Genomic DNA, 25,532 nt, shown 5'->3' with positions numbered 1-25,532 from the left:
AACCTCGTTAGTTGCTGGTACTGCGTTGGTTTTGCTGGTACTAGTAGCTTACTATGCTCATATGAGAGTAGTTCACTTTATAACTACAACTAGCCTCGTGTTGTAGCAGTACCTAAAAGGCATAAGAACTTGTCACCAGCTTATGATTACAGTAGTTCTTCATTTTGGCAAAATACAGCATCTGGGCTTAAATCTGCCTTGTCTGAAGGGCATTGCTTTAAAATCCTGCATCTTATGCAAGTCCAATGTACTCAATCACTTCAATGGCAGAGGCAATTTAAATAATACTTATGAGTACACTCTTGTGTCTGGGTGCTGTTTTTGTAAGTTAAATTACGTTAATGTAATTGAGACTCTTGCGGACTAGATGGACCATGTTCAGAATAAATGAGTTCTAATAAAATGCTGTTATGAGTTTTAATTTTGACATCAATGATTATGCCATGCGTTTGACTTCCACACAGAGCTACTCTGAAATATGGAATAAATTGTGCATTCACACATTTTGTAAACTGTTTTTTAAAAAATTGATGCTGACAGTCCCTAAAGGAAAATTCTTATTTGAATGTTGGTAACATAAACTGACTCTGGCATTTTAATTTTATATTTTGAGCAGGTTTTGATGCTTATAGAGGATCCCCATCAATACCTAATGGCAACTACAGCCAGCTGCAGTTTGCTGGTAGAGATTATCCTGGAATTCCATATTCTCAAAGGGTAAGGATTTACTTTTTCTTGTAGCTTTCATGTGTCCCTACATTTTTGCAGGAAGTTAATGAGGTTTGGCTGCAAACTAGAAAGTGAGTTCAAATTTCATAATACAGATTTTTTTGGTACAATACACAATGCTATTTTTAAATTTACTATTGTTTCAGATACCTGTTCTGCTAAGTGCTTTTGTAAAATAATCTGATCTCTACCTACTAACCTTGGCTGACAACTAGGTTTAGACCTGAGGCTTGCCTTCCTGACAAAGTGCAAACAGGATGTTGAACTGGAGGAATTCTTTCAGGACCCCTTGTAGTTTGATTTTTAGACTGAGGATAGTATAGAGCAGGGTTCGGCAACCTTTCAGAAGTGGTGTGCTGAGTCTTCATTTATTCACTCTAATTTAAGGTTTTGTGTGCCAGTAATACATTTTAACGTTTTTAGACGGTCTCTTTCTATAAGTCCATAATATATAACTAAACTATTCTTGTATTTAAAGTAAATAAGTTTTCTTAAAATGTTTAAGAAGCTTCATTTAAACTTTAAATCAAAATGCAGAGCCCCCTGGACCGGTGGCCAGGACCTGGGCAGTGTGAGTGCTACTGAAAATCAGCTTGCGTGCTGCCTTCGGCACCTGTGCCATAGGTTGCCTACCCCTGGTATAAAGTGACTGATCTGAGTTCTCTCCTAGCAGGTTAGATGCTGTTGGCATCAGAAAACTGACAAATATATTAGGCAATTTGCCTGCACATCCTTCAGGGAAAAACAAAATTGCTTATTTCCATTTTTCAGAAGGCTGCATTAGACAGACAACTATTATGCTCATCTACCACAGGTTTCTATTGTCATTTTGTGCTCTATATGGGGCACAGGAAAACAATACAGTTTGGATTGTAAGACCCTTCATGCCATCTTAATTCCAGTTTGAATGGAATGGTATTTTTCCTAATGCCAACTTGCTTTCCCACTCTAGAGTAGGAAAGCAAGTTGGCTGAAGTTCAAAGTGCGTAAGACTGGTAGATTTAAAACATGCATCTGCTCCCAGTGTTGGGAGGTATGCCTACCCCTAGCATTCTTCTCTGCTTCTGGGTTCCTATGAGCACCAGTAGCCAATATGGTCTTGATTTGCACATAGCTACCGAGGTTCCTCTTGGTAACAGACTGCCAAATTATTTATGCCTTGTTATCTTGAGATGGATTGATTGTAATGTACTGTACCAGGGGCTACCATTGACTGACAGGTCATCTTAAATAGCACTACTCATATGGAACTGTGTTCAAATGTCACTAATGTCTGACTTGCACTGAATTGCAAATGGAAATACTGTATTGACTTTAAATCCCCACATGGTTTGGGTCCTGGTTATATTGAACATGGTTCCAACTCCTGATGTCTGGGATGCACAGGCTAACATGCCAAGGGTTCTTCTCTGAAGTTTAAGGAGCTGAAGGTGCATAGTAGTAGACAGGAGGATGCTCTGCTGTGAAATCTGTTCCTCTTCACTGGTTCAACAGAGCTTGTATTAAGTTTCAAGAACACTGCAGTACCTAAGAGGGTAGACTGAATGGCTGGAGTTTCGCAAATAGGAAGTTGATCTGTGAATATTGACTTAGCCTCTGGACATAGGGAAAGCAATTTATGATCCTGTGTATTTTGTATGTCAAAAATAATCCCCAAGCATATACTGATTGCATTTCTAAGCAAATGAAGTGTACTTAGAGTTAACTGTCTATGCTACAGAATGCTAACTTTCTAGTTGATGATCTCATTCTTAAGAGAGTTAGGAATACTAACTAATACTTTTGTTCCTTCTAGGATGTTAATTACCAGCAATGCTATAAAAGAGGAGGAGTAACCAGTGGTCCTCGATCAAACTCAAGAGGTAAGGCTAACATGATATCCCCAACCATGTGCATAAAATATTAAAATGCAATTATATTCTGAATAGTAATCCTAAAAAAGGCATAGGGGTCACAAATATAACTTCTGTTGTTCCAGAGTAAAAATCCTGTTCAAAGTAAGCATTAAACTTTGTCTGGGATCTCCAGTCTAGCAGTCCTCCCTGGCTAATAAATCATTGGAAGTACTAAAGATTTTGCAACTAGAACAGTTTACTTCTGACAGATCTAATGGTCTCCCATATCTCCATGTCTGCAGTGTGAATAGAAGTAGAAAATTTTCTTTAAGATTAGAAATATTCACAGGGTGCCAGTTTAGCATCCTGTAGCTGATAAGATTAGCTATTTCACTCAAGTTTTGGTTGGCCAGCTAAGTGTGTGTGCGTGTGTGTGTGCAGGGCTTTGGAGCTGTGCTCTGGCTCCGCTCCAGCTCCAGGCAAAAACCTGCAGCTCCACTGCTTTGGAGCTGCTCCGCGGTCCAGCTCCGGGCTCTGCTCCAAAGCCCTGTGTGTGTATATCTATATCTAATCTTACCTATATCTCTCTAAGCATTATGGGGTGGGGGGGAGAGAGTGATTTTTTTTTTATTTATATCTCTATATAATACCTACAGACAGGTGTTAAGATAGTAAGCTGTCTAGCAAATATGGATCCCAAAAACTTGGGCAAGGTTACATGTATATGAGAAATAGCTTTCAGTGTGAAGCTGTCATATTTTAGATGCAGCATAACTTCTCTCCAGGTTGGAATATAAACACTAAACAAATAGATTTTGAGACTCAACCTTACTGATCCTGAAATCTTTGAGTACTAATAGGATATTCTGTATCTGAAAAAAATTGCAGACTAAAACATTATTGGCAGAGGGGCGGGAGGAAATGAGCCTGCTGGGAGTGAAGGGGGGAGATCCCTGCTTTTTATTGCTGGGCATGGAATAAGTGAGGGAGTGGGCTGCAGACCAAAATCTTAATTGCTTACTTTTAAAACCAAAATTTTGTTTTTAAAGTTTTAGGAAAGCTAGTTTTACCAGATCAGCAACTTTAGTACCAAGATCTGATCATGAAATCCTTAAAGTTCTTGTTTTAGGTTACAGACGAGAAAATAGACAGGAAGAAGATTGCTCATCAGGTAGAACTCATGGTAGAGAGTACTTCAGAAGAAGGGAATTGAGGAAACCAGATGACTAAAAGAGAGAAGCAGAGATTCTAAAACAATCGTGTAGCAGAGGACTGAGACAGATATTACTTCAGTTAGTGTTACTAATGAAGTTGATATAACTTTGGTTTTTCCTATACTAAATAAACTAACATTTTAAGTTATCTTTGTAGGAAAACCAGAACTTGCCTTGAACGTTGAGGTGACTTATGTTTACGAACCCGACCTAGTATTACATGCATGTCATGTTCTATCAGTGTACTGCATCTTAAAACTTTGTTACTTGAATGAACAGCTAATGTAGTTTATCTTTTTGGTGGGGTGCAGAAAGTTGCTTGAAAATGGTTTGTTTCAGATTAAGACACTTCTTATATCCATGACAGTGGTACTGCATTCCTTATTTGTCTAGAGTAAGCCATCAGGACTGACTTCAGATTATCAAACTAATTTAGCTTCTATATCTCCTGAAAGCTTACAAGAAGAGTTGCTTCTGAAACTTAATCCTCCAATTGGTCACCATAAGACCTTGAGCTAATCAGTAAAAAATAAACATCCCATACTCTGAGAATCTTCAACAGTTGGTGTACACTACTTTAGGATTAAATCACATGGCATTATTTCTGCTAAAACTGTATTTGTAGCTGCTATCATATCCTTTAGGGTGTGGAGAAAGAATAGTGAGCAATGAACAGTCTTTTGTTTAGCAAGATAGTTTTGACAGTGAATAAAGTTGTTTGTTCTCACAAGGCTCCTTTGACTATTTATTATTGTAATTGCAATATGTTTATATATACAGTAAACATGCATGCAAAAATACCCATAAACTTTCAAGTCTTAATCTTAAACCTGCACTTTGAAAATTATCCTTCTGTCCAATTTTAAGAATCATTTACCATTGCTAATGATTTTTAACAGCAGGATGGAGTGATTCTTCTCAGGTGAGCAGTCCAGAAAGAGACAATGAAACCTTTAATAGTGGGGACTCTGGGCAGGGAGACTCCCGCAGCATCACCCCTGTTGACATGCCAGTGACAAGCCAAGCTGCCACCATACTACCAGTGCACGTTTATCCCCTCCCACAGCAGATGAGAGTTGCCTTTTCTGCTGCAAGAACATCTAACTTGGCCCCTGGAACTCTAGATCAGCCCATTGCATTTGACCTTCTGCTGAATAACCTTGGAGAAACTTTTGATATTCAGCTTGGTAGGTTTAATTGTCCAGTGAATGGCACCTATGTCTTCATCTTCCACATGCTGAAGCTGGCTGTGAATGTTCCACTGTATGTAAACCTTATGAAGAATGAAGAAGTCCTAGTGTCTGCATATGCCAATGATGGGGCTCCAGACCATGAAACAGCTAGCAACCATGCTGTCCTACAGCTTTTCCAAGGAGACCAGATCTGGTTACGTCTGCATCGGGGCGCTATCTATGGAAGTAGCTGGAAATATTCTACCTTTTCAGGGTACCTCCTGTATCAAGACTGAAATCAGTGTAATGTTTACAAAAAAGCTGCTCCAAACAAATTGGTGGAGGGGGGGAACTAGCTTTGCACTTAATACCGATTTCATAGAAATATGGTTCCATTATCTGGGAGATGGTAGTCCTGTTTTGCAAGGTGAAATCCTGGATTGGGTTACTGAATCAGCACTAATCTGGCACTTTATCAATTGTGATGTAGCCTTGCTAGTTAAGCTGTGAATGTATATTGTTTGCACTTATCCTTTAACTGTATTGATGTCCAGCTTACTACACTACTGATATAATTGCCTCAAGTATGGGCTATTCACAATGCCTTGTTGTGCCTCAATAAAACAAATTAATATGCATTTTAGTATTTATTTTTATAGTGTTTTTTATTATACAACTCTACCTAAAAACCTGGTCCACTAGCTTGTGGTGTGAAGTATATTGTATTTTTAATAATGAAAATTAGTCTTCACCCTGAATTTTAGGAAACTGCTTGAATTGTTGAAATTTTTTAGATGGAGACTACTAGCTCATTGTTTCTCTCCCCGCCAATGCTGTATGTTCTCCAGAGCTGTCCTTTCCAGTGCTAAATGAATCAAAGTAATGGCTTGCACACTACTGTTGCTGGTATTAACTTCTAGCTCTTTCAATTAAGAAATTGCTCCTGATTCAATCTAAGTGTTTCATTTTTCTTATTTTTATCTTATTTTAGATGTCCCAGGTAATCTAGTTATATCCCTCTACATTTTTCCAGGGATGTTCACTTCAGCTTCCCTTTAGTCCTCACATAGCCAGTTAATATGCTTCATAGTCTTAAACTTAAAACGGTTCCTCTAGACCCCTAATCATTTGTTCTGTATATTCCTTTCATTCTGATGTTCCTTGTATTGAATTCCAGAATTGAAACCAGTGTTAAGTGCTATATAGAGGGTGTAAAACTCCACTGTGGTGTATGTAACCCAAAATCACACTTGAAGAAAGCCCAAACATGATGTAAACTCCTAAGCTGTTGACTGTCCCAAGTCTGTTTGGTAAAATTGCTTTGAAATCTTGCTAAATGGACTTGAGTGTTTTCAGTTTTCACTTTCTATCTGCAAAAAGAACAGGAGTACTTGTGGCACCTTAGAGACTAACAAATTTATTTCAGCATAAGCTTTCGTGGGCTACAGCTCACTTCTTCAGATGCATAGAATGGAACACAGACAGGGGATATTTATACATACAGAGAACATGAAAAGGTGGAAGTACGCATACCAACTGGAAGAGTCTAATCAATTGAGATGAGCTATCGTCTATCTGAACTCTAAGGTGTATCAGAATATTTCTCACTCCCATCTAAACTTTCACAATATTGTTTAATATGCAGATCTCGTTAACTTCCTCTTTAGTTAGCTTAAGCGAATCGGGTCTCACTTACCCCTAGCAATTAATTAGACAGCTCTTCAGTGTAAAATTACCATATAGCAAAGTTCTTCAACCAGTGTTCCATCCATGTTGGCTGCTCAGGTCAAGTTAACTGGAATATTTAAGTACAGCTTTAAGACACTGAAATGCAGTGCTTCAAGTACAATGTAAAATGTCGTCATTCTGTGGTTTCATATGTCTCAATTACTTAATATGGTATTTATCCGAAGAAGGGAGGAGGGTCATATGCAAAGATCTGTTTTAACTGAAGCTTCATGGTCTGTTTATTTCTAGTTGCAGTTAGTATCCCTGACCCAACTGAGGTATTTAGAATAGAATATTCAGCTTGATGCGTATTTCTGGGGGTAAGTTCTACAATTGATAGAGCAAGAAAAGCAGCTCAGTAGCCAATTCTTTATTGGCTCTACAACAGTAAAATGGAAGTTCAGTAAGCAACTATAACACAATACATCAGATCTGAAGGAAAAAGTTGCCATTTTAGGCAGTTTTGATTACCCTACTTATAGAGAGCAGATGTACACTCAAACTACACTACCTTCATCTGCTAATCATGTAATTCTGTCCAAACTATCAATTCCATGGCCAGGAAGGACCATGCTGATTATCTAATCTAACCAGTAGAACACATGCCATAGAACTTCCCTGAAACAATTGCTGTTCAAACTAGAGTGGGTCTTTTTAGAAATATAGTCTTGACTTTAAAAATGTCCAGTGATGGTAAATTGTCAAATGGCTACTTACTATCACTGCTGAAAATTTACGCCTTTATTTCCCACCGAACTTGTCTAATTTAATCTTAAATCTAGCAGATAAAACCCAAAGGCTAGAAGAGCCCACTATCAAATATTTTCCCTGTGTAGGAACTTAGACTAAAAGCCACCCCTTAACCTTCACTTTATTAAGCTAAACCAGGGGTGGCGCCCGCAGGAGCATCTAAATGTGCCTGTGTCCTGGCTGGCGGTCGAGTATCTGCCAAAATGCTGCCGAATTTCAGTGGCATTTTGGCAGATGCTCGACCGCCACCACGGTCCTTCATCTGGCGCCCACCAGATGAAAAAGGTTGGGGACCACTGAGCTAAACCAAGTTGTCTGGCAAGATTTCTATAAAGACGCTGAGTATCCATGGTTCTGTTATCCCTTAAGAATACAGATTTTTCTCCAATTGTACTCAGGTTAATTACCAAGTGATAACTGCAAAGATCACTTTTTGAAGACTTTATTTGCTTGTCTTAATCCTCTGATTTCTCCCCACTTTTCTATGGCTCTTCAAAAATTGCCCATAGTTGAGTGAATTTGCTAATATCCCTAACACTTTGGTAGGTTGATCATTCAGAGCTGTGTTTAATTTGTGAATACCTCAGTAACATTAATCCCACTCAGTTGTGTAAGCATAGTGTAAACGTGCTAGTTTTGACTCTCTCCACAGTAAAGTGTCCATTAGGATGGCTTGTTCCCTATCAATAGAAATTAGATGGTATGGAGGCTATGAAAGTCCTAACTATTTTCTTTCTTTGAAGCTTTCTGGTTTTCAAGAAATGTTCACTTGCACATTAGTTTCTTTTGTTAGACAAACTTGCACCAAGTAATCAGGTATTAATTTTTTTCTCTGCATCAAGGTAAACCAGAGATACAGCCTGTAGAGGTTTTTTGTTTTTCTCTTCTCTTCTCTCTTCCCCCCCCCCCCCTTTACAGGCAGAAATAGGCAAACTCTCAAACCTGTGTGAAATTTGACAGGATACAAACTTCTCCTCTAAGCTGCCACCTGTTCTGGATTTAATCAACACATTTTTGAACACATAAATGAGCATTCTTGACATAATTTAGGAGATCATGTGCTCTTCATACATTTGTCCTGGCACCATCCTATTGCTTCACTGAGATGCTGTTTATGCCACCTCTTGAGTTCCTTTATGCCTGGTGGCTCACTGCTTCAATTGAACCACCAGTACTCTCATTTCAGTTGCTGGTCAAGCTTACAGACCCATGTCAGTCTAATAAATTTATCAACAGTCAAAAGCCTATAACTGCTGCCTGACTTCATACTGTTTGCTTTTAAAATTCCTTAATCCACATCTTACCCAAAAACTTTGACTCCCTTCCTGCATGATCATTTCACTTTAGCTTGCCTGGATCTTAGTAGCTGTTAAAACCCTTACACATTCTTCTCCAGCTTCCAGTTCCATATGTTGATACTAATCTAATGCAAATATAGAAATGATTCAAGGTAGGAGACACAGCTGCTAGTAATTGCATATCCCACTTGACCATGCTCCTTCAAGTGAATTTTGTAGCTAAAACATGACTGCATTTAAGTGCAACTCCTCTTATCTCTTAAATGCTGAGATGTCTTCACCAATCCACACTTTTATAACTGGCTCAGCTTTACTCATTAACATGCACACAAGCACCTATATGTTTGCAAACTATGTGGAGAGTGAACAGATTTCCAAATCAGCCTTTTTCAACTATTCAAAATACATACTCTGGACTGTAATAGTAATAGCTCATTCTATGCAAGTGAAAAGCATGAAGATATGCTAAAGTATATTAGTTGAAACAAATTTTTACCAGTATACAATTACCTTGCTAGTTAAGGTTATAAACAGAATAGATTATGGATGGCTGTAGTAAAGAATGTCATAGTTCATAATTTTTTATCACAACTTGAAAGGTTGTGGTTTATGCAATTTCAGCTGTTAAAAGATTTAGACAATTTTACACAAACTCTTAATTCTACCCTACATTGTTTTTTTATCAAAGCTACAACTATTACAAGAAATTAGTGTAAGACACAAGACTGTACTTCAAATGACTGTCTTCCTGTTTACAGTTCCTGTATTAACTACCAGCAAATCCTCTCTCAACACTAAAGATTTTAACAGTGATAGTCCTAGACTAGATGGAGTTCTAGTGGTTTCCAATATTCTCACCATAGTGTCATCAAAATCTAGGCAGCAGAGTAGACACAGAAGACTAGTACTCTAAACAAAAACAGTAGCAGCACGCAAGGTTCAAGAAAGCACCCAAAACCCAGTGGAAAACAGTCTGAGTTTTGATCAGGTGTTTGTTTAGGTCATTCATAAGCACATAGTATATCTGAAAACTGCAAAGTGCACAAATACAAGTAGATGTTGCACAATCTCAGTTTAGTATAGTTGCCTAACCCTAGACTGGTTGAAGCCCTGGTCCTTGCTTTCATCCCATGCCTAAACACCTACACTGGGGCAGTCTTTGGAAATACTCTGTGTAAATGATTCTCTTTAAACTCCATGTTTTAATCTAACTAGCTTCAGACTAAAGCAAGACCTAGATTTATATTGATCTTTTGGGGAAAGCATTTAAGCTGATAAATCTCAATGCCTTTTGAAAATGTTTAAGTAAAATTGTGGATGTGGTATATAGGGTTAATGTAGACCTTTTCTGCACACTTAACTTTTTCCCCTTTCATCACTCTTTACTCTTGTGTTGCTTTTTGAATATCTGCACTGCTAACACATCTATGCAGGATTCAAATTTAAATTGTAGGTTTCATAAATCTGTGGAAAAGAGGACACAGCACTACTCAGTTCTTGGTAAATCTTTACTGGGCTAAGTCTTAAAATATGATAGTATCATAATTATCTTACAATGGCTGCTGGAGACAACTTGTCTCCTGGCTGCAATGTAAGATGATTAGCATTAAGTTTTGTTTCAAATTCTGTTGAATGAAAAGCCTGTTTTATAGTATACTGTAAAACAAGTTTCCTTAACTGTGGATTAATTTAATGGAATAGTGGAATAAACTTGAAATGGCTGTGTTGAAGCTGATTTAAGATTTTTGCTTTTTCAGGCCACAAGTGTATTGAGGCAGAGATACAAATAATCTGCCAGAATTGTCGCATTTGACATAATTTTGTAGTTAAAGAAATCCACATCCTGCTGTGCTAAGATGCAATAATTTCATTACTTATCCCAGTAATGTCACCTTAGCTTTGCTATTTACCTCTTCCTCCTAGACCACCTTTAATACAATGGACTACAGTTATTCTGCCAATAAAATAGGTAATAGATGAGACTAGTTCAGAACTCTGACAGTCAAAGCTTTATGACTGTGGGCCACCACAAATAGCTTTTGATCTGCTGCAGATTTGCCTTCCTAATCATACTAGTATCAAATCCTGATATTTGCCTTTCCATATTTGACAAATGGAGAAATGGCCTTGTAGAACTAACCATGTTGTTGGAACTAGATAAAACTAGTTCATCTTGCATAGACATTTGTGAACAAGTCTTTATCCTTAAGTGTTGAACTTGAAATATGCTTAGCCACCATGAATTTATCCAGTCCCCTTTTAAACATTGTGAAGGCTAGGACTATAACAATGTTTAAAAGGGGACTGGATAAATTCATGGTGGCTAAGTCCATAAATGGCTATTAGCTAGGATAGGTAAGAATGGTGTCCCTAGCCTCTGTTCGTCAGAGGATGGAGATGGATGGCAGGAGAGAGATCACTTGATCATTGCTTGTTAGGTTCACTCCCTCAGGGGCACCTGGCATTGGCCACTGTCGGTAGACAGATACTGGGCTAGATGGACCTTTGGTCTGACCCGGTATGGCCTTTCTTATGTTCTTATGCTTTCTAACTGCAAGCAGTATATGTGTTTGTATTTACTGTCTGAATCATTTGCTGAAGGATGAGAAGATCCAGGTGGGACGTTCCCCTCTGGTTTTATCTGGACTGGTGTTCTGCTAGATCACCCTAAGCCTTGACTCTGAGAGCCAGCCTTACCCTGCTCTGCTGTGAGAACCCCCCACTCCTGGGCTGTTCACGCACAGCCTCTGGCATATTAGCTGCTCCCAGCTACTTGCAGCTGAATGATACTAGCCAATATCTCTGGTCCCAGACACAACCCTAGGAACCTCCAACTTGCAGTGTCTAGTTATGCCTGCTGGATGCTACAAGCTCATATGAGTTCATCAAGAGGAGCCTCTGATTCACTGCAAATCAAATGCACTGCTTCAGGTACAATAAAGAAACAAATTTATTAACTTTAAAGATCTTAAGTGATTATAAGTCAAAGCATAACAAGTCAGATTTGGTTAAATGAAATAAAAGCAAAACGCATTCTAAGCTGCTCTTAACACTTTCAATGTCCTTACAAACTTAGTCAGCCTGGGGTGAGAAGCATCTGCTTACTTTTCAGTCAGGCTCTCTCCTTTGATCAGCACTTCAGTCACTGAGTGGTGGTGGTGTCTGTAGATGGAAGAGAGAGCATGGCAAAATATCTCTCCCTTTTATCATGTCCTTTCTTTCCTCTTAGCTCCCCTCCCGCTCCCAATCCCCTTTCAGACTCAGGTGAGCATTACCTCATCGCAGTCCCAAACTGCAAACCAAAAGACTGGTACAGTCTAAGTCAATACCAAGTACTTCATCTCATGTAGGAACAACCCCTACTCTAGGGCACCGCTCCTCTACCTTCAGATACATGTGATGGAAGGACCTGAAGCTGTCTGCTATTTGGAGGGTTACATTCACCTGTGATGTGGGATATGAGAATTTTCCCCACACCAACTTTCCCTCCCTGCCTGTAAGACTGCATCTCTCTCTCATCATTCCTGTCTCAACTGTCCATCTCTTATGAGTGTAAAAGTTTATTCTTCATCAGCCAGTAGTGGTGATTTGCCCACATGCTCCTATAGCTCCCTCCCCAGATTTTGAATCGGAAAGGGAGTCTAAGCTATCCTATTGCTCTAAATATATAGACCATCAGGCTCCAATGTCATGGTACCCATCTTCCTGATTCTCCACTTCCTTATGGTGCCCTATTGTGGCAACAGTAAAACCCCTGGGGGCTTTTAAGGGAATACTATCCTCATGCACCCTCTCATACTAAGTAAGTCAGGCAACAGCCCACACCACCTCAAGCTTCTCCAGTTCAAGTCCAACAACTGGAAGAACTACCCATATCAGCACTCTCAGCAATCTCTCTTGTATCATGTCTGGCTGACAGCTACTCTTTTTATGAGTTCTTGAGGCACTCTAGATTCTACCTGAAGTTCCTCTGTCATAAGCAGATAGTTAAGGGTTAAGGTCTCTTTTACCTGTAAAGGGTTAACAAGCTCAGTAACCTGACGGACACCTGACCAGAGGACCAATCAAGGGACAAGATAATTTCAACTCTCTGTAGAGGGAAGTCTTTGTCTGTGTTCTTTGTTTGGGGGTTGTTCTCTCTTTGGATCTAAGAGGGGCCAGACGTATTTCCAGGCTCTCCAAGTTTCCTGAAGTATTCTCTTCTATTCAGTATAGTGAGTATTAGAAAGGCAGATTAGTCTTCTAATTAATTTCTGTATTTGCAAATGTGTGTTTGCTGGAACCCTATTTTATTTTCTTTTTTGGTTGCTGTATTTGTCCTGATGCTAGCTCTCTAGTTTCATAAGTTATACCCTGTAACATTTCCATCCTGGTGTTACATAGTGTACTTTCTTTCTTTCTTTTAATAAAATCCTTTTCTTTTTAGAATTTGATTGATTTCTTCCCTTGTTTGGATTTTCAGGGGAAGGGGAGGGGGGAAAAGTGAATCCCTCTTTGTTTTGATTCAAGGAGTTTGAATCACGGTGATCTCTCCCAACGACTAGGGGAGGGGGAGGAGGTGGGGGAATGGTTTATTTCCCTTTGTGTTAAGATCCAAGGAAGTTGGGATCTGTGTTCCCCAGGGAAAGTTTGGGGGAACAGGGAGTGTGCTAGACACTGGAATTTCTAGCTGGTGGCAGCTTTACCAGATCTAAACTAGGATTTAAGTTTAGAGGAGCCTATGCAGGTCCCCATCTTGTGAAGGCTAAAGTTCAAAGTGGGGAATAAACCTATGACATCCTCAAACTATTAGTCTTATATGCTTCCATGTCAGGACAAGATGCCTCCCAATTCAGGCCCTCTTATAGCCTGCAAGAAACATGTGACACATTCCTGCAACCAGTTCCCTGACTGATAAAATGACAGAAAATAGTAATGGGAGCAGAATATCTATGCTCCCCCAAAGGTGGCAGCTACAAATGAAAGGAATAGGCAACCCTGCTCTAAGATGACCCCACCTTAAGCATCTCAACCCCAATCGCTGAGACTTCTGTCTTTAAAATGTGTTTTAATCCCCTTTCCCACACATCCATGCTAGATAACCAGCAATGTAAGGAGAAGAATAATGCTGCTATTACATATAGATGTGACTTTAAAACACTGAAAAACCTAATTACTTTTGGGTCCAATAGTAGGCTAAACTGTTGAAATGCTTGGAAGCTGTTACTGGACCATAGACTTAGTTTACTGACTCATGTAAGTGAAAACCTGAGAACAAAGAATACTATACGTCTTGACTTTTTTTTTTTAACCTCAACACAGCATCCTCTCTTCATTGTTACCATCCTTCTTATAAAAGATGGAACACTACATAAACTCACTTATTTGTACAAGAAATGAGGAAATACTGAACGAAGTGTCATGAAGGACAATATCAATTTCTTATTGAAAATGCCAGATTTGCTGTAATGGGGGTGAATATAGGACAGCAAGGTACTTAAACATAGCAGAAGACCACATAAGCAGAAACAATATCCCTGATAAGGGGTGGTGTGAAGGTTTTTGATGCAAGGGGCTGCATAGCCAAGACATTGGTAAGGGTATATACTGCATTTTACATCTAGGTTACTAGTTCCATTCTAGGCCAGTTGTGTACTGACAGAATAGTATTACAATGTGACCTATGTGACATGACTTTAGAGAAATGCTAAAGTTACTCTCCAATTTAGGGGGGATAATGTAGAGCAGTGGTTCTCAACTTACTTACCATTGTGTTATGGAGGCTGTGGGTTGAGAGCCACTGCACCAGATACATACTGGCCTATCTAGTTCTTTGCTGCCAACCTGCCCCTTCCCCTGGGGGCCAGACCCATACCATGCACTGCACCAATCCCCTGCCCAGAGACACCCCACCCCAACCCCAGACTCCTATAGCCAGCACCCCCTGCGGCTGCAGGGCCAGGAGCAGAGCCCCAAGTAAAACCTGGGGGTGCTGCAGCACTCCCTGTGCACCCCTAGTTCCTGGGCCTACGCTGCCCTTCATACCCCTCCTCCCCCACTGCCCAGAGCCTACCCAGTGACCCACTCTCTCGCACCCTGCTCCCCTGCCGCAGTCACCAACCCCACTGATGACAGGAGTGCTCCAGCAGGGCTGCAGACACCTCTCCCCCCTCAGCTGGCCCCACCCCCTGCCAGACAGAGCAGCAAATCTTGATTTTTTATTTTTATTTATTTATTTATTTATTAGCACACACTGGAGCTGCAGCAGTGTGCTAATTGGACTGCATGTGGCCTGTGGGTTGAGAAACACTGGTTTATAGAAACTCGTACTGTAGCTGCTTTCAGGAGAAGAGAGTTCAAGCAGCTGGGTAGGCAACTTGGTAGTCTTAGGGCTCCAACTATTGGTCCAGGCTGTTGCCTAGAATATTTTCTTCACCCTACCCTCCAAGGACAGTCACTAGTGAATACTTACCTCTTGCATGGAACTGAAAATCTGTATGCTCCTTAACAATTAAAATTGTCCAATTTAAGGAAAACACAAGTTAGGCTGCCCCATTTCCTTTTCTTTCTCTCCCTGCCCACAATTGAATTATCCTACATATTGATGTATGAGAGTAGATTTATGTATCCTGGGAATATGGCTAACCTGCAGAGATGAAAGTAAGCCGGTATGCCCTGGTATGCTGTACCAGACTGGCTTCCCCAGGCGGCCATTTAAAGGGTTGAGCTCCAGCTGCCACTACCACAGTGGAGCTCTGGCCCCTTTAAATAAACACCTGAGCCCTGCTGCCACTACCCCAGGGCTCTGGCAGCAGGGCTTAGGCTGTGATTTAAATGGCCTGGGGCTCTGGCCGCTGCTACTGCCCTGGGCCCTTTAAATTGCTGCCGGAGCCCTGCCGCCGCTACCCCAGGGCTCTGGCAGCAATTTAAAAGGCCTGGGGCTCCGGCTTCCGCTACCACCCTGGGCCCTTTAAATTGCCGCTAGAGCCCCACTGCCAGAGCTGGCAGAGATTTAAAAGGCCCAGGGTGGTAGCGGCGGCCCAATCCCCGCTGCCAGCGCCCTGGGGTAGCGGTGGCAGCCAGGATCCCCGGGGCTCCATCGGCAATGTAAAGAGCCCGGGGCTTCACTGCGGTAGTGGTGGCTGGGAGCCCCTGGCCCTTTAAATCACCACCAGCACCCTCTGCCACTGCTACTACTCCGGGGCTCCGGGAACAGGGCTCAGGTGCTGATTTAAAGGGCCCGGGACTCACTGTGATAGTGGCGGCTGGAGCCGCAAGTCCTTTACATGGCCCCCTGGGGCTTCCAGCCACCTCTTCAGCTGGTAGCTCTGGCAGTGATTTAAAGGGCCCCGGGTTCCCATCCGCCGCTATTGCAGCCAGAGCCCGGGGCCCTTTAAATCTTGATTTAAAGGGCCTGGGGCTCTAAAGGCCCCACCTCTTCCAGTTGAGACCATGCCCCTTCTGGTTGACGCCCCACCCCCTGCTCAGGACTCTGGTGTACCGGTAAATCCTTTAAATTACTTTCAACTCTGCTAACCTGACTTCACTGAAGTTATGCCAGATTAACATCAATATAGCTGAGTAAAATTTGGCCTTATAAATAAACAAAGTAAAATTTACAACTATGCTAACTTGATGAAGTAAATATTACCCATGTAAAGGGATTGATTACCTGCCAAGAATTCAGAGGCACAACCAGAATTTTCCTAAGAAGGGGGCCCGAAGTGGAAGACATGGAGGAGGCAGCATGAAGAGATAGCATGCCAGGATTCAGGGAAGCAGGGAGCTGGGTCTGGGGGAGTCCTACGGCTACAGCTCCAAGAAGAGCTACTGCCTGCCTGTGCACCCTCCGCCGTGCTGGGCACTGACAGCTGCAGTCACCACTTCTTCCAGGACCAGTCCCAGCTGAGGACCTCTTATCCCACCCATCCACTGGAGAGACCAGGACTAGCTAGGACCTCTTCCTCCACTTCTCTCCTACCAGAGAGATGAGGAGAGACTGAATTTGTGGTAGCATCTATGGCCAAGACTCCTACCCCGCATCTGCCTCCCATTGCACCCTTTTAAGAAACTGAAGGAATTTCCGTCACCCTACCCTCCTATCGTATTTGCATAATTGATCAGGAGCATTTTCAAGGCTCTTTTACCTCTCTTTGGAAGGTTAGTATTGGTCCCTGGAACTAGTTAACTGCATGATATAAATGTCAAACAAGTGCCTGTGGGGCTCTGGCCGCTGCCAGACTAGCTTGATGTATGTATTTGGCCAGCAGGGTAGATACAGATTCTTTGCAATGTAAGCTTACATTTTAAAAAGTGAGTTTCTAGTCCTCATCGTTGTGAAGAATTCCAAATGTGAATGGAATACAATTGATGCAGTGCTGTCTTCCTGAATCTGCAGATACCATGAAATTTTCTCAGTGTAGACAAAGCCTCAGCGTGTTTCTTCAGCTGCAAAATGACAATGATAATAATACTTAATCACTACACCAGGATTATGTGACGCTAAATTCACTGTTAATAAAGCACTTCTAGATCCTGTGATGGAAAGGTCTCGTGAAGAAACTATTTATTACGTGAAAGAAAATGTGGCCTAATCTTTGTTGATAGAAAGAAACATGACTGCTAAAATGTGGTTGAAATCAGATGCTACAACTATGGGGTGTTATAAAAGAAATAACTATACTTATCAGGGTGAAGGGGTGAGGTAATACTAATTAAAATTTCAAATTTTCAAAGTCCATTGGTTATACCTACACTGTCTCTAGTTAAACTGGGTCATATGCGCTTGAGAAATGCAATTGTGGAACAAGCAAATACTTTTCTATTATGTAAATAATTCAGGTATCTTGTCACTTGGGAACTTGTAAATGTTTAGGGCTAGACTATCAATGGCCTTTATTTTTGTACCTCTCAAGATATTTCTGTTTTGGTAAAATTGCCAGTATGACCCTCTTATTTAAAACCAGCTGAATTAATCTCTGAATTATTAGGTGGGGGCAATCACTGATAGGTAGGGCCCTACCAAATTCATGGCTATTAAATCTGGTCTTTTGTGTGCTTTTACCTTATACTATACAGATTTCACAGGGGGAGACCACCATTTCTCAAATGGGGGATCCTGACCCAAAAGGGAGTTGCAGGGGATTGCAAGGTTATTTTAGGGGGAATCACTGTATTGCCACCCTTATTTCTGCACTGCCTTCAGAGTTGGGCAGCCGGAGAGTGGCGGCTGTTGGCCGGGTGCCCAGCTCTGAAGGCAGCACCCTGCCAGCAGCAGTGCAGAAGTAAGGGTGGCAATACCATAACAGGACACAGAGAAGGCTATTGTCTTCCACACTGAATAGTTCCTCACACTTTGGGAAGGGCCAAGACCTGTTAACCTGTAAAATCCAAAGCCCTTTTTAGGGCACCACGCTGAGTAAGACACTGGCCTAAAAGCACAATGGATTAATTTAAATCCAAGTGGATAGCCTCAATTTAAATCAGATTATAATCAACTTTTCTATTTGTACTTCAATTATATACTAAAGAAAGGGGCATTCTCATTGGTTGATATAACCATTAAAACGTATTGATTTTCAACTAACTAGAACCTTTACACTAGATTTGATATATCTTTTTGCTAGTAGGGTACACAGTAACTATAAGCAATTATTTCTTACGCTCACTTTTTAGAGAAGGAACAAAGTAGAGCCACCAATCTTGGCCTCTGAGGAATCCATACCTTTCAAATAGAGAATCCCTGCTCCACTAGCAAGGCAAGCCGTGGGGGCATCTTGAAGAAAAGACACTGATTGCTGCAGCCAGCATCCACCCCTTCTAAACAAATCTATCAGCTGGAGGGGCTGGAGCAAGGATCACCTCTACAAGCTGTGGGGGGAGGGGACAGAAACACCTAAACCAGGGGTTCTCAAACTGGGGGTCTGGACCCCTCAGGGGGTCATGAGGTTATTACTTGGTGGGGTCATGAGCTGTCAGCCTCCACCTCAGACCCTGCTTTACATCCAGCACTTATAATGGTGTTATACATTTTAAAAAGTTTGTATCTATTTAAGGGGGGGGGGTGTCACACTCAGAGGCTTGCTGTGTGAAAGGGGTCACCTCACCAGTACAAAAGTTTGAGACCCACTGACCTAAACCCTCCAGACACCTTCAAGCTGCTGAGTGGAGCAGCTTTGGCCCCCTCCCCACAGACAACCCCCCTGAACAGTTTCCAGGGGAACAATCCCTTTCTCCCCTGGCCAGGAAAAAGCTGGAGGGAGCCCCTGTGGCTATGCTCCCCCCCCCTCCCCGGGGGAGGTGCAGCCGCCCGCCATCCCTCCACCCACTTAAGCAAAACTCCCGCTGGGCGGCGACCGGGGGCACCTGTCACCCTCCCGTCAAACGGTAATGACAGGACCAGCTGCGCCGGGAGGGCGGTCAAGGAGACAAGTTTCCGTACCACAGCATGGCCGCCCCCATGGGGGACAGGGCGCGCTGTGGCAGCCGCCGTAAAGCAGCTCTACAATGCCACTGTCCCTTTCCGTACAGCAGTATGGTGGCCTCCGTTCCCTTGCCCCGGCCGCAAGAAGCTGAAGGAGGCGCGGTGGCCGTAAAGCAGCCCCCGTTTCCCGACGCCTGGCTGTCGCGCGCACCGGTGTGAATGGCCGCGGGGAGCGGAGCGGGCTGGTGACTGCGGGGCTGGGGGCGGCGAGGCGCTGCCTCCCGGCGCGGGGCGCGACATGGATCCCAACAGGATCATCCAGGCCCTCAAGGGCACCATCGACCCCAAGCTGCGCATCGCGGCCGAGAACGAGCTCAATCAGGTGAGGGGGCCGGGACCAGGCCCCGGCCCGGCGCGGCGAGACCCGGCGATTCCCCTCCCGGCGCTGGGGGCGTCTCCGCCCCGCCCTGCCCTGCCCTGCCCGTCCCTCGCCCTCTTCCCCGCGCGCGGCCCGGGGCCGGGGGCTGCTGGCCCCTCCAGCGCAGCGTGGGGGGGGGTCCCCGGCCCTCGGGGGCCGCCCTGTGGCTCTTCCCCGGATTCCCCCTGTGCCCTGCCAGCCCCCTTCGCTCGCGGCAGGGTGAAGTGGGGGCGGCAGAGGGGTCAAGAAAACCCCCGAGGGAGCCCGGGCAGCCCCGAAGCATCCTGCCCGGAGCTTCTGCTTCATGGCTGCCCCGGCCAGCAGCTGCCGCGCGTCAGGCGGCCTGCGGGCGCTGGGCCTCCAGGCGCTGCTCTCAGCCCTTCGCTGGACCCCAGGGATGATGGTGCTCATCTCTGCTGGGCGTGAAGGCGGGGTGGGGGGCAGTGAGGGGGACCTAAAGAGCACCCTCATTACCCCTCCCCCTTCCCCTGAGCTGTGTCTATTGAGCCTGTTCATCCTACCTGTGCGGATGGGGGAATCTGTCACTTTCAGCATCTGACAGCTGGTTTTGTAGTCTCTGTGGAGTGGTGATAAGGGCAGAGCCAGCTTGGTCCTAGGCACCAGTGGTCTCTAACTACAGGCAGCTCCTAAATGGAAACAATGCTTAAAGGGATTGTCAGCTGAAATTTAAAATGGTATAAACCTGAAGTACAATAGAAATGTTGCCACAATTAACAGGGAAATCTGATGAGACACTTTGTTGTGAAAAAAATATTCCCCTGCAGTGTTTGAAAGCTACTGGCTGCAACTGGCTGTGGATGAACAGACTTCTGTGCCGCTGTGGAGTTCCACTGACTTCACTGGGAACCTGTGTGGTTATAGAGGTCTGCCCATCTGGCACCAGTTTCAGGATCAGTGCCTTCACTTTCTTAACTAAGTTTGTGTGCTTAAAGATATGAGTCAGGAACTGTCAAAGTAAAGGTTGCACTGAATTCTTAATTTGGTGGTCTTGTACGTGCGCATTAGACTTGAAATACATGATTGTGTACTAGTTTTTCAAGTAATACATATAATATACAATACTTCAGTACATGGTATGTGCAGGTTGCAATGCTCGTGTGCCACACATCATTCAGTATGAATATTGTACATTGACTCTCATGGATTCCTGATATATACATTAGACATTGTGCAGTGTTTGTGTATATAAGGTTCTGGAAAAACTGTGATACTCTTTCTCAGATATCACATTATATCAGGTGGTCATGTAGTTAGACTGTACTATAATGGCACAAGGGTATACAGTTAAGTTTATGCCTGCAATCATAATTTTGACACTTCCTGAGTTTTGGTTTGTCATACAATCTTAACATTCTCCTATCATAGGTATTTTGATGGAATATAGAAGAATAACTTCAGTTTTGAACTTATTTTGAAGAGACTCACCTTTCTGGGTCTTCAATATGTTAATTGAAATGATTAATAAGGCTTCGCAGGATTCAGTTTCAGTTTAGAAATTTGTCCTTATTCTAATTTTCCACACTTGCAATTTAAAACCACTCCTGAATTAGTTATATCTAACACTCTCACTTTTAGTGGTGGCAAGTTCTGTTCACTGTTGATTGATAATGGGCATTTGAAATGCTGTGTGGGGTGGTTATATCAAAATGTGGCCACCTTCTTTATTTTACAAAGTCCATATTTATTTAAAAAACACAAAAACAAATGTATCAGTGCTTGTTTTACCTTAATTAAAAACAACATATGGGAGCAAAACTACATTAACAAACTGCTATATGTTTGGTAAGGTTAGAGCAATAGAATGATTGTCTGGATTCCTGGATCCTGTTCCTGAGTGTGTCATTGATTTGTTGCACATCAGTGTTATAAAGCTTAAAGAAAGTTTTGAAGATTGTTGGGATTATCAGATGAAAGATGTGATGACTGCAGATTACTAGCAATATAGTTGTTATTCGGGATTCTGGTTCAGTTTCAAGGTTGCAGGGGTACTTAATGTTTTTAAAAGCATGTATTTTTTTTAAGGAAAGATGACAGGATTTTTTAATCTGGTTTAAAAAGTGATTCCTGGAATTAAGAGAAATGTGTAATATTTTTGGTGGCCTCCTGTTAGACTCATAGACTTTAAGGTCAGAAGAGACCATTATGATCATCTAGTTTCCTCCTGCACAACGCAGGCCACAGAACCTCACATACCCACTCCTGTATCAAATCTGTGTCTGAGCCATTGAAGTCCTCAAATCATGGTTTAAAGACTTCAAGGTGCAGAGAATCTTCCAGCAAGTGACCCGTGCTCCACGCTGCAGAGGAAGGCGAAACCCCCCCAGGGCTTCTGCCAATCTGCCCTGGAGGAAAATTCCTTCCCGACCCCAAATATGGCAACCAGCTAAACCCTGAACATGTGGGCAAGACCCACCAGCCAGACACCTAGGAAAGAATTCTCTGTAGTAACGCAGATCCCACCCCATCTAACATCCCATCACAAGCCATTAGGCATATTTACCGCTAGTAGTCAAAGACGAATTAATTGCCAAAATTAGGCTATCCCATCATACCATCCCCTCCATAAACTTATCAAGCTTAGTCTTGAAGCCAGATATGTCTTTTGCCCCCACTATTCCCCTTGGAAGGCTGTTCCAGAACTTCACTCCTCTGATGGTTAGAAACTGTCATCTAATTTCAAGTCTAAACTTCCTGATAGCCAGTTTATATCCATTTGTTCGTGTGTCCACATTGTTACTGAGCTTAAATAATTCCTCTCCCTCCCTGTTATTTATTCCTCTGATATATTTATAGAGAGCAATCATATCTCCCCATAGCCTTCTTTTGGTTAGGCTAAACAAGCCAAGCTCTTTGAGTCTCCTTTCATATGACAGGTTTTCCATTCCTCGGATCATCCTAGTAGCCCTTCTCTGAACCTGTTCCAGTTTGAATTCATTTTTCCTAAACATGGGAGACGGAATTGCACACAGTATTCCAGATGAGGTCTCACCAGTGCCTTGTATAACGGCACTAACACCTCCTTATCTCTACTGGAAATACCTCGCCTGATGCATCCCAAGACCTTTTTGTTGACCAGGCCTATGTCACTTTTGATGAAACTGGCAACCTTTTATGAGTGTAATATTTAATTTAAAAAGAAATGTAAATAAAACTAATAGTCCACACACACAGTTTTTTAACCAGTGTTTTTTCCTTTAAGAACATTCTGTTAATCCTCTAGTATCCCTTCTTACTTCCTCTTCCACCTCCGGAAAGCCTTTCTCTGGTGAGGAGACCTTGAAGCATTTATCTTGCGCCTTATCACCAACCTACCTTCAATTAGCCAGAGGCAATTTGTGGCGATTTATGCTTTGCCTTCCTGACTTCCAGGGCAGAATATGCTGCCTTCCCAGAGACTCCAGGCCCTAGGTCTAGAGATAGAAAGATGGAGTTTGGGACCCAATATGTTACAATTTCACTATAAGCACCTGACTTGCACAAATTTATTTTTCAAAACATAACAGATAAATGTGTATTATAACTTGTAAATAGATTACATTGTTTCTTCTGCGGCTTACTGAATTTTTATATCTGTAGAGAGGGAACTGATGAAGAGAATACTTTGTACTGATACATCCATTTTTATTTGAGATCCCAAATTACTTTACAAAGATTAAGCCTCCAAGCACAAAGCAGGTTAGAATCAAACCAGTTTTGCAGATGAGTAAACTGAGAGCCAGGAAGTTAAGTGATTTGGCAAAGGTGTTGCAGTGACAGAACTATTAATTGAACCTACAGCAGGAATCTTGATTCACCTTTAGTTGGTGAAGAATTGTGAGGCTGGACAGAGAGCTAATGATTTCTCTCCATTGCTTTGAATCCAGCCCAGTGTATCATGTGTGATCCAAATTGTATTTGTTTTGGAGTTTAGGCAGTGACTCATTCATAGTGCTACTATCTCTTTTTTTTATATAAGCCTCAGTTTTGAGAATTACTCATTTCCCCCTCCCCCCTTTTCCCCCACCAATCCCTGGTCTGTCCAGATCCAATCCCCTTGGATCTAAAAACAAGGAAAAATCAATCAGGTTCTTTAATTAAAAGCCTTTTTTTTTTTCTTTTTTTTTTAAGAAAAGAAAGGTTAAAAGAACCCAAAAAACCTCTGGGAGAGATTAGCATACCAGCTACTCTCACAGACAACAGATTCAAAACACAGAGGATGTTCCCCTGGGCAAAAACTTAATACACAAAAGAATCCCCAATTTCATTATCCCTCTAATGCAAAAAGACAAAGTCACAAAAGAAAATAAACATAAACCTATTTATTTCTGATAAGAGGCTGGTTCCTTGATCTTTTCCACTCCGGCCAAAACTGAAACTGACTAAGACAAAGGGAACTTCCCTCCTTCCTTTTGAAACACCCTGTCCCCCCATTGGTTCCTCTGGTCAGGTGTCAGCTAGGCTAGGTGAACTTCTTAACCCTTTACAGGTAAAAGAGGCAGTAACCCTTAACTATCTGTTTATGACAGAAGCACTAAAGCTGTGGAACTGGTGCGTTTCCCACACTGTTACAATATCAGTGGCTTACCTACTAGGCATACACAACATGACAGTGGACAGTCTCAGCCACAAATTCCCCCACAATCATGAGTGGGAGATACTCAGTGGTACTCTGCGATATATTCCAATGGTGGGGGACACAGATAGTAGATTTCTTCGCTACTTCTCAGAACAAGAAACGCCCATGGTACTGCTCCAGAATGGGCATTAGCCAGCACTCCATGGGGGACTCTCTCCTCCTCTCATGTGAGAAGGGCCTTCTTTATGCCTTTTCCCCCACTCCCTCTATTGCTGAAAGTCCTGGTTGAAAGTAAAAAGAGAAAAACCAAATATAATATTGATCGCTCCCACCTGGCCAAGATAGACGTGGTACCCTTACCTGTCACAACTGGCACTGTGTCTACCGATGACTCTTCCAATCACTCCTTACTGCCTCTTGCAGAGTGAGAGATGCACTCTTAATCACCAACCTACAGATACTACAGGTCAAAGCCTGGCTCCTTCATGGTTGCAGCACTTAGAAACATCATGTTCTGAAGAGGTACAAGAAGTGTTATTAAAGTGGCTATCCATTACACTTGCCTACAGAAGTGGTCCAGGTTCTGGATCTGCTGCCAGTCCAACAGGGTCACACCAGATACCACCACTCTACCCATAGTCCAGTGGCTCTCAACTTTTCCAGACTACTGTACTCCTTTCAGGAGTCTGATTTATCTTGCATACCCCCAAGTTTCACCTCACTTAAAAACTACTTGCTTACAAAATCAGGCATAAAAATACAAAAATGTCACAGCACACTATTACTGAAAAATTGCTTACTTTCTAATTTTTAACATATAATTATAAAATAAATCAATTGGAATATAAATATTGTACTTACATGTAGAGCAGTATAACAAGTCATTGTATGAAATTTTAGTGTGTACTGCTAGTGCTTTTTATGTAGCCTGTTGTAAAAGTAGGCAAATATCTGGATGAGTTGATGTACCTCCTGGAAGACCGTTGCATACCCCCAGGGGTATGCATACTCCTGGTTGAGACCACTGTCCAAGACTGTTTGTTGGATCTCAAGTAATGGGGACTTTCATTAGCTTGTTAAAAGTACACTTAGCAGCAATAGCAACCTTCCACCAAAAGGTGGAAGGGTACTCAGTTTTTCCCCACCCGACTATGAAGAGGTTTCTCAAAGACATAGTGAACCTCTTTCCCCAACCCAAACTTCATACCCCAGAATGGGACCTCAGTGTAGTATTAAAAGGACTGACTAGACCACCCTTTGAACTCGTGGCCACTTGTTCTTTAACTCCCCTTTCCTGATCGCCATTACAAGAGGATGGGGAGATGCACTATCAGTGCCGCTATCTGGTAGCGCATCTCCCCTTCACAGTGTTCTTCCGTGACAAAGTTCCACTTAGACCGCATCCAAAGT

At 42.4% G+C, this 25,532-nt stretch overlaps 2 protein-coding genes and 1 long non-coding RNA gene across 11 annotated transcripts in view; 2 read left to right on the top strand and 1 right to left on the bottom strand.

Moving 5' to 3' along the window:
* Window positions 1-5,596, top strand: part of CAPRIN2 (caprin family member 2) — a 59,014-nt gene extending 53,418 nt beyond the window's left edge. For 5 of the 8 annotated variants that reach the window (XM_039490809.1, XM_039490817.1, XM_039490835.1 and 2 more), the window contains 3 exons: window positions 617-717; window positions 2,525-2,591; window positions 4,678-5,596. In XM_039490809.1, the coding sequence (XP_039346743.1) occupies window positions 617-717; window positions 2,525-2,591; window positions 4,678-5,246 (737 nt within the window). In that variant the 3' untranslated portion in view covers window positions 5,247-5,596. Of the gene's footprint in view, window positions 1-616; window positions 718-2,524; window positions 2,592-3,681; window positions 4,509-4,677 lie in introns of those variants that run through there. The other 3 variants (XM_039490800.1, XM_039490856.1, XM_039490845.1) reach the window with 3 other exon arrangements.
* A 6,190-nt stretch (window positions 5,597-11,786) lies between these two features.
* LOC120380255 lies at window positions 11,787-19,117 on the bottom strand. The gene is made up of 4 exons (XR_005587673.1): window positions 19,034-19,117; window positions 18,430-18,575; window positions 17,009-17,153; window positions 11,787-11,888 (listed from the first exon to the last, which is right to left on the bottom strand). It is a non-coding gene; the product is annotated as an uncharacterized LOC120380255 (long non-coding RNA).
* A 112-nt stretch (window positions 19,118-19,229) lies between these two features.
* IPO8 (importin 8) overlaps window positions 19,230-25,532 on the top strand; it is a 77,147-nt gene continuing 70,844 nt past the window's right edge. The window contains exon 1 of one of the 2 annotated variants that reach the window (XM_039497785.1): window positions 19,230-19,510. In XM_039497785.1, the coding sequence (XP_039353719.1) occupies window positions 19,427-19,510 (84 nt within the window). In that variant the 5' untranslated portion in view covers window positions 19,230-19,426. The remainder of the gene's footprint in view (window positions 19,511-25,532) is intronic. The other variant, XM_039497777.1, reaches the window with a different exon arrangement.

This window comes from Mauremys reevesii, linkage group 1 (genome assembly GCF_016161935.1).
Source record: "Mauremys reevesii isolate NIE-2019 linkage group 1, ASM1616193v1, whole genome shotgun sequence".
In the NCBI taxonomy this organism is placed as follows: Eukaryota; Metazoa; Chordata; order Testudines; family Geoemydidae; genus Mauremys; species Mauremys reevesii.
The sequence above is the reverse complement of the archived record's forward strand: the minus strand, read 5'-3'. Positions and strand labels throughout refer to the sequence as shown.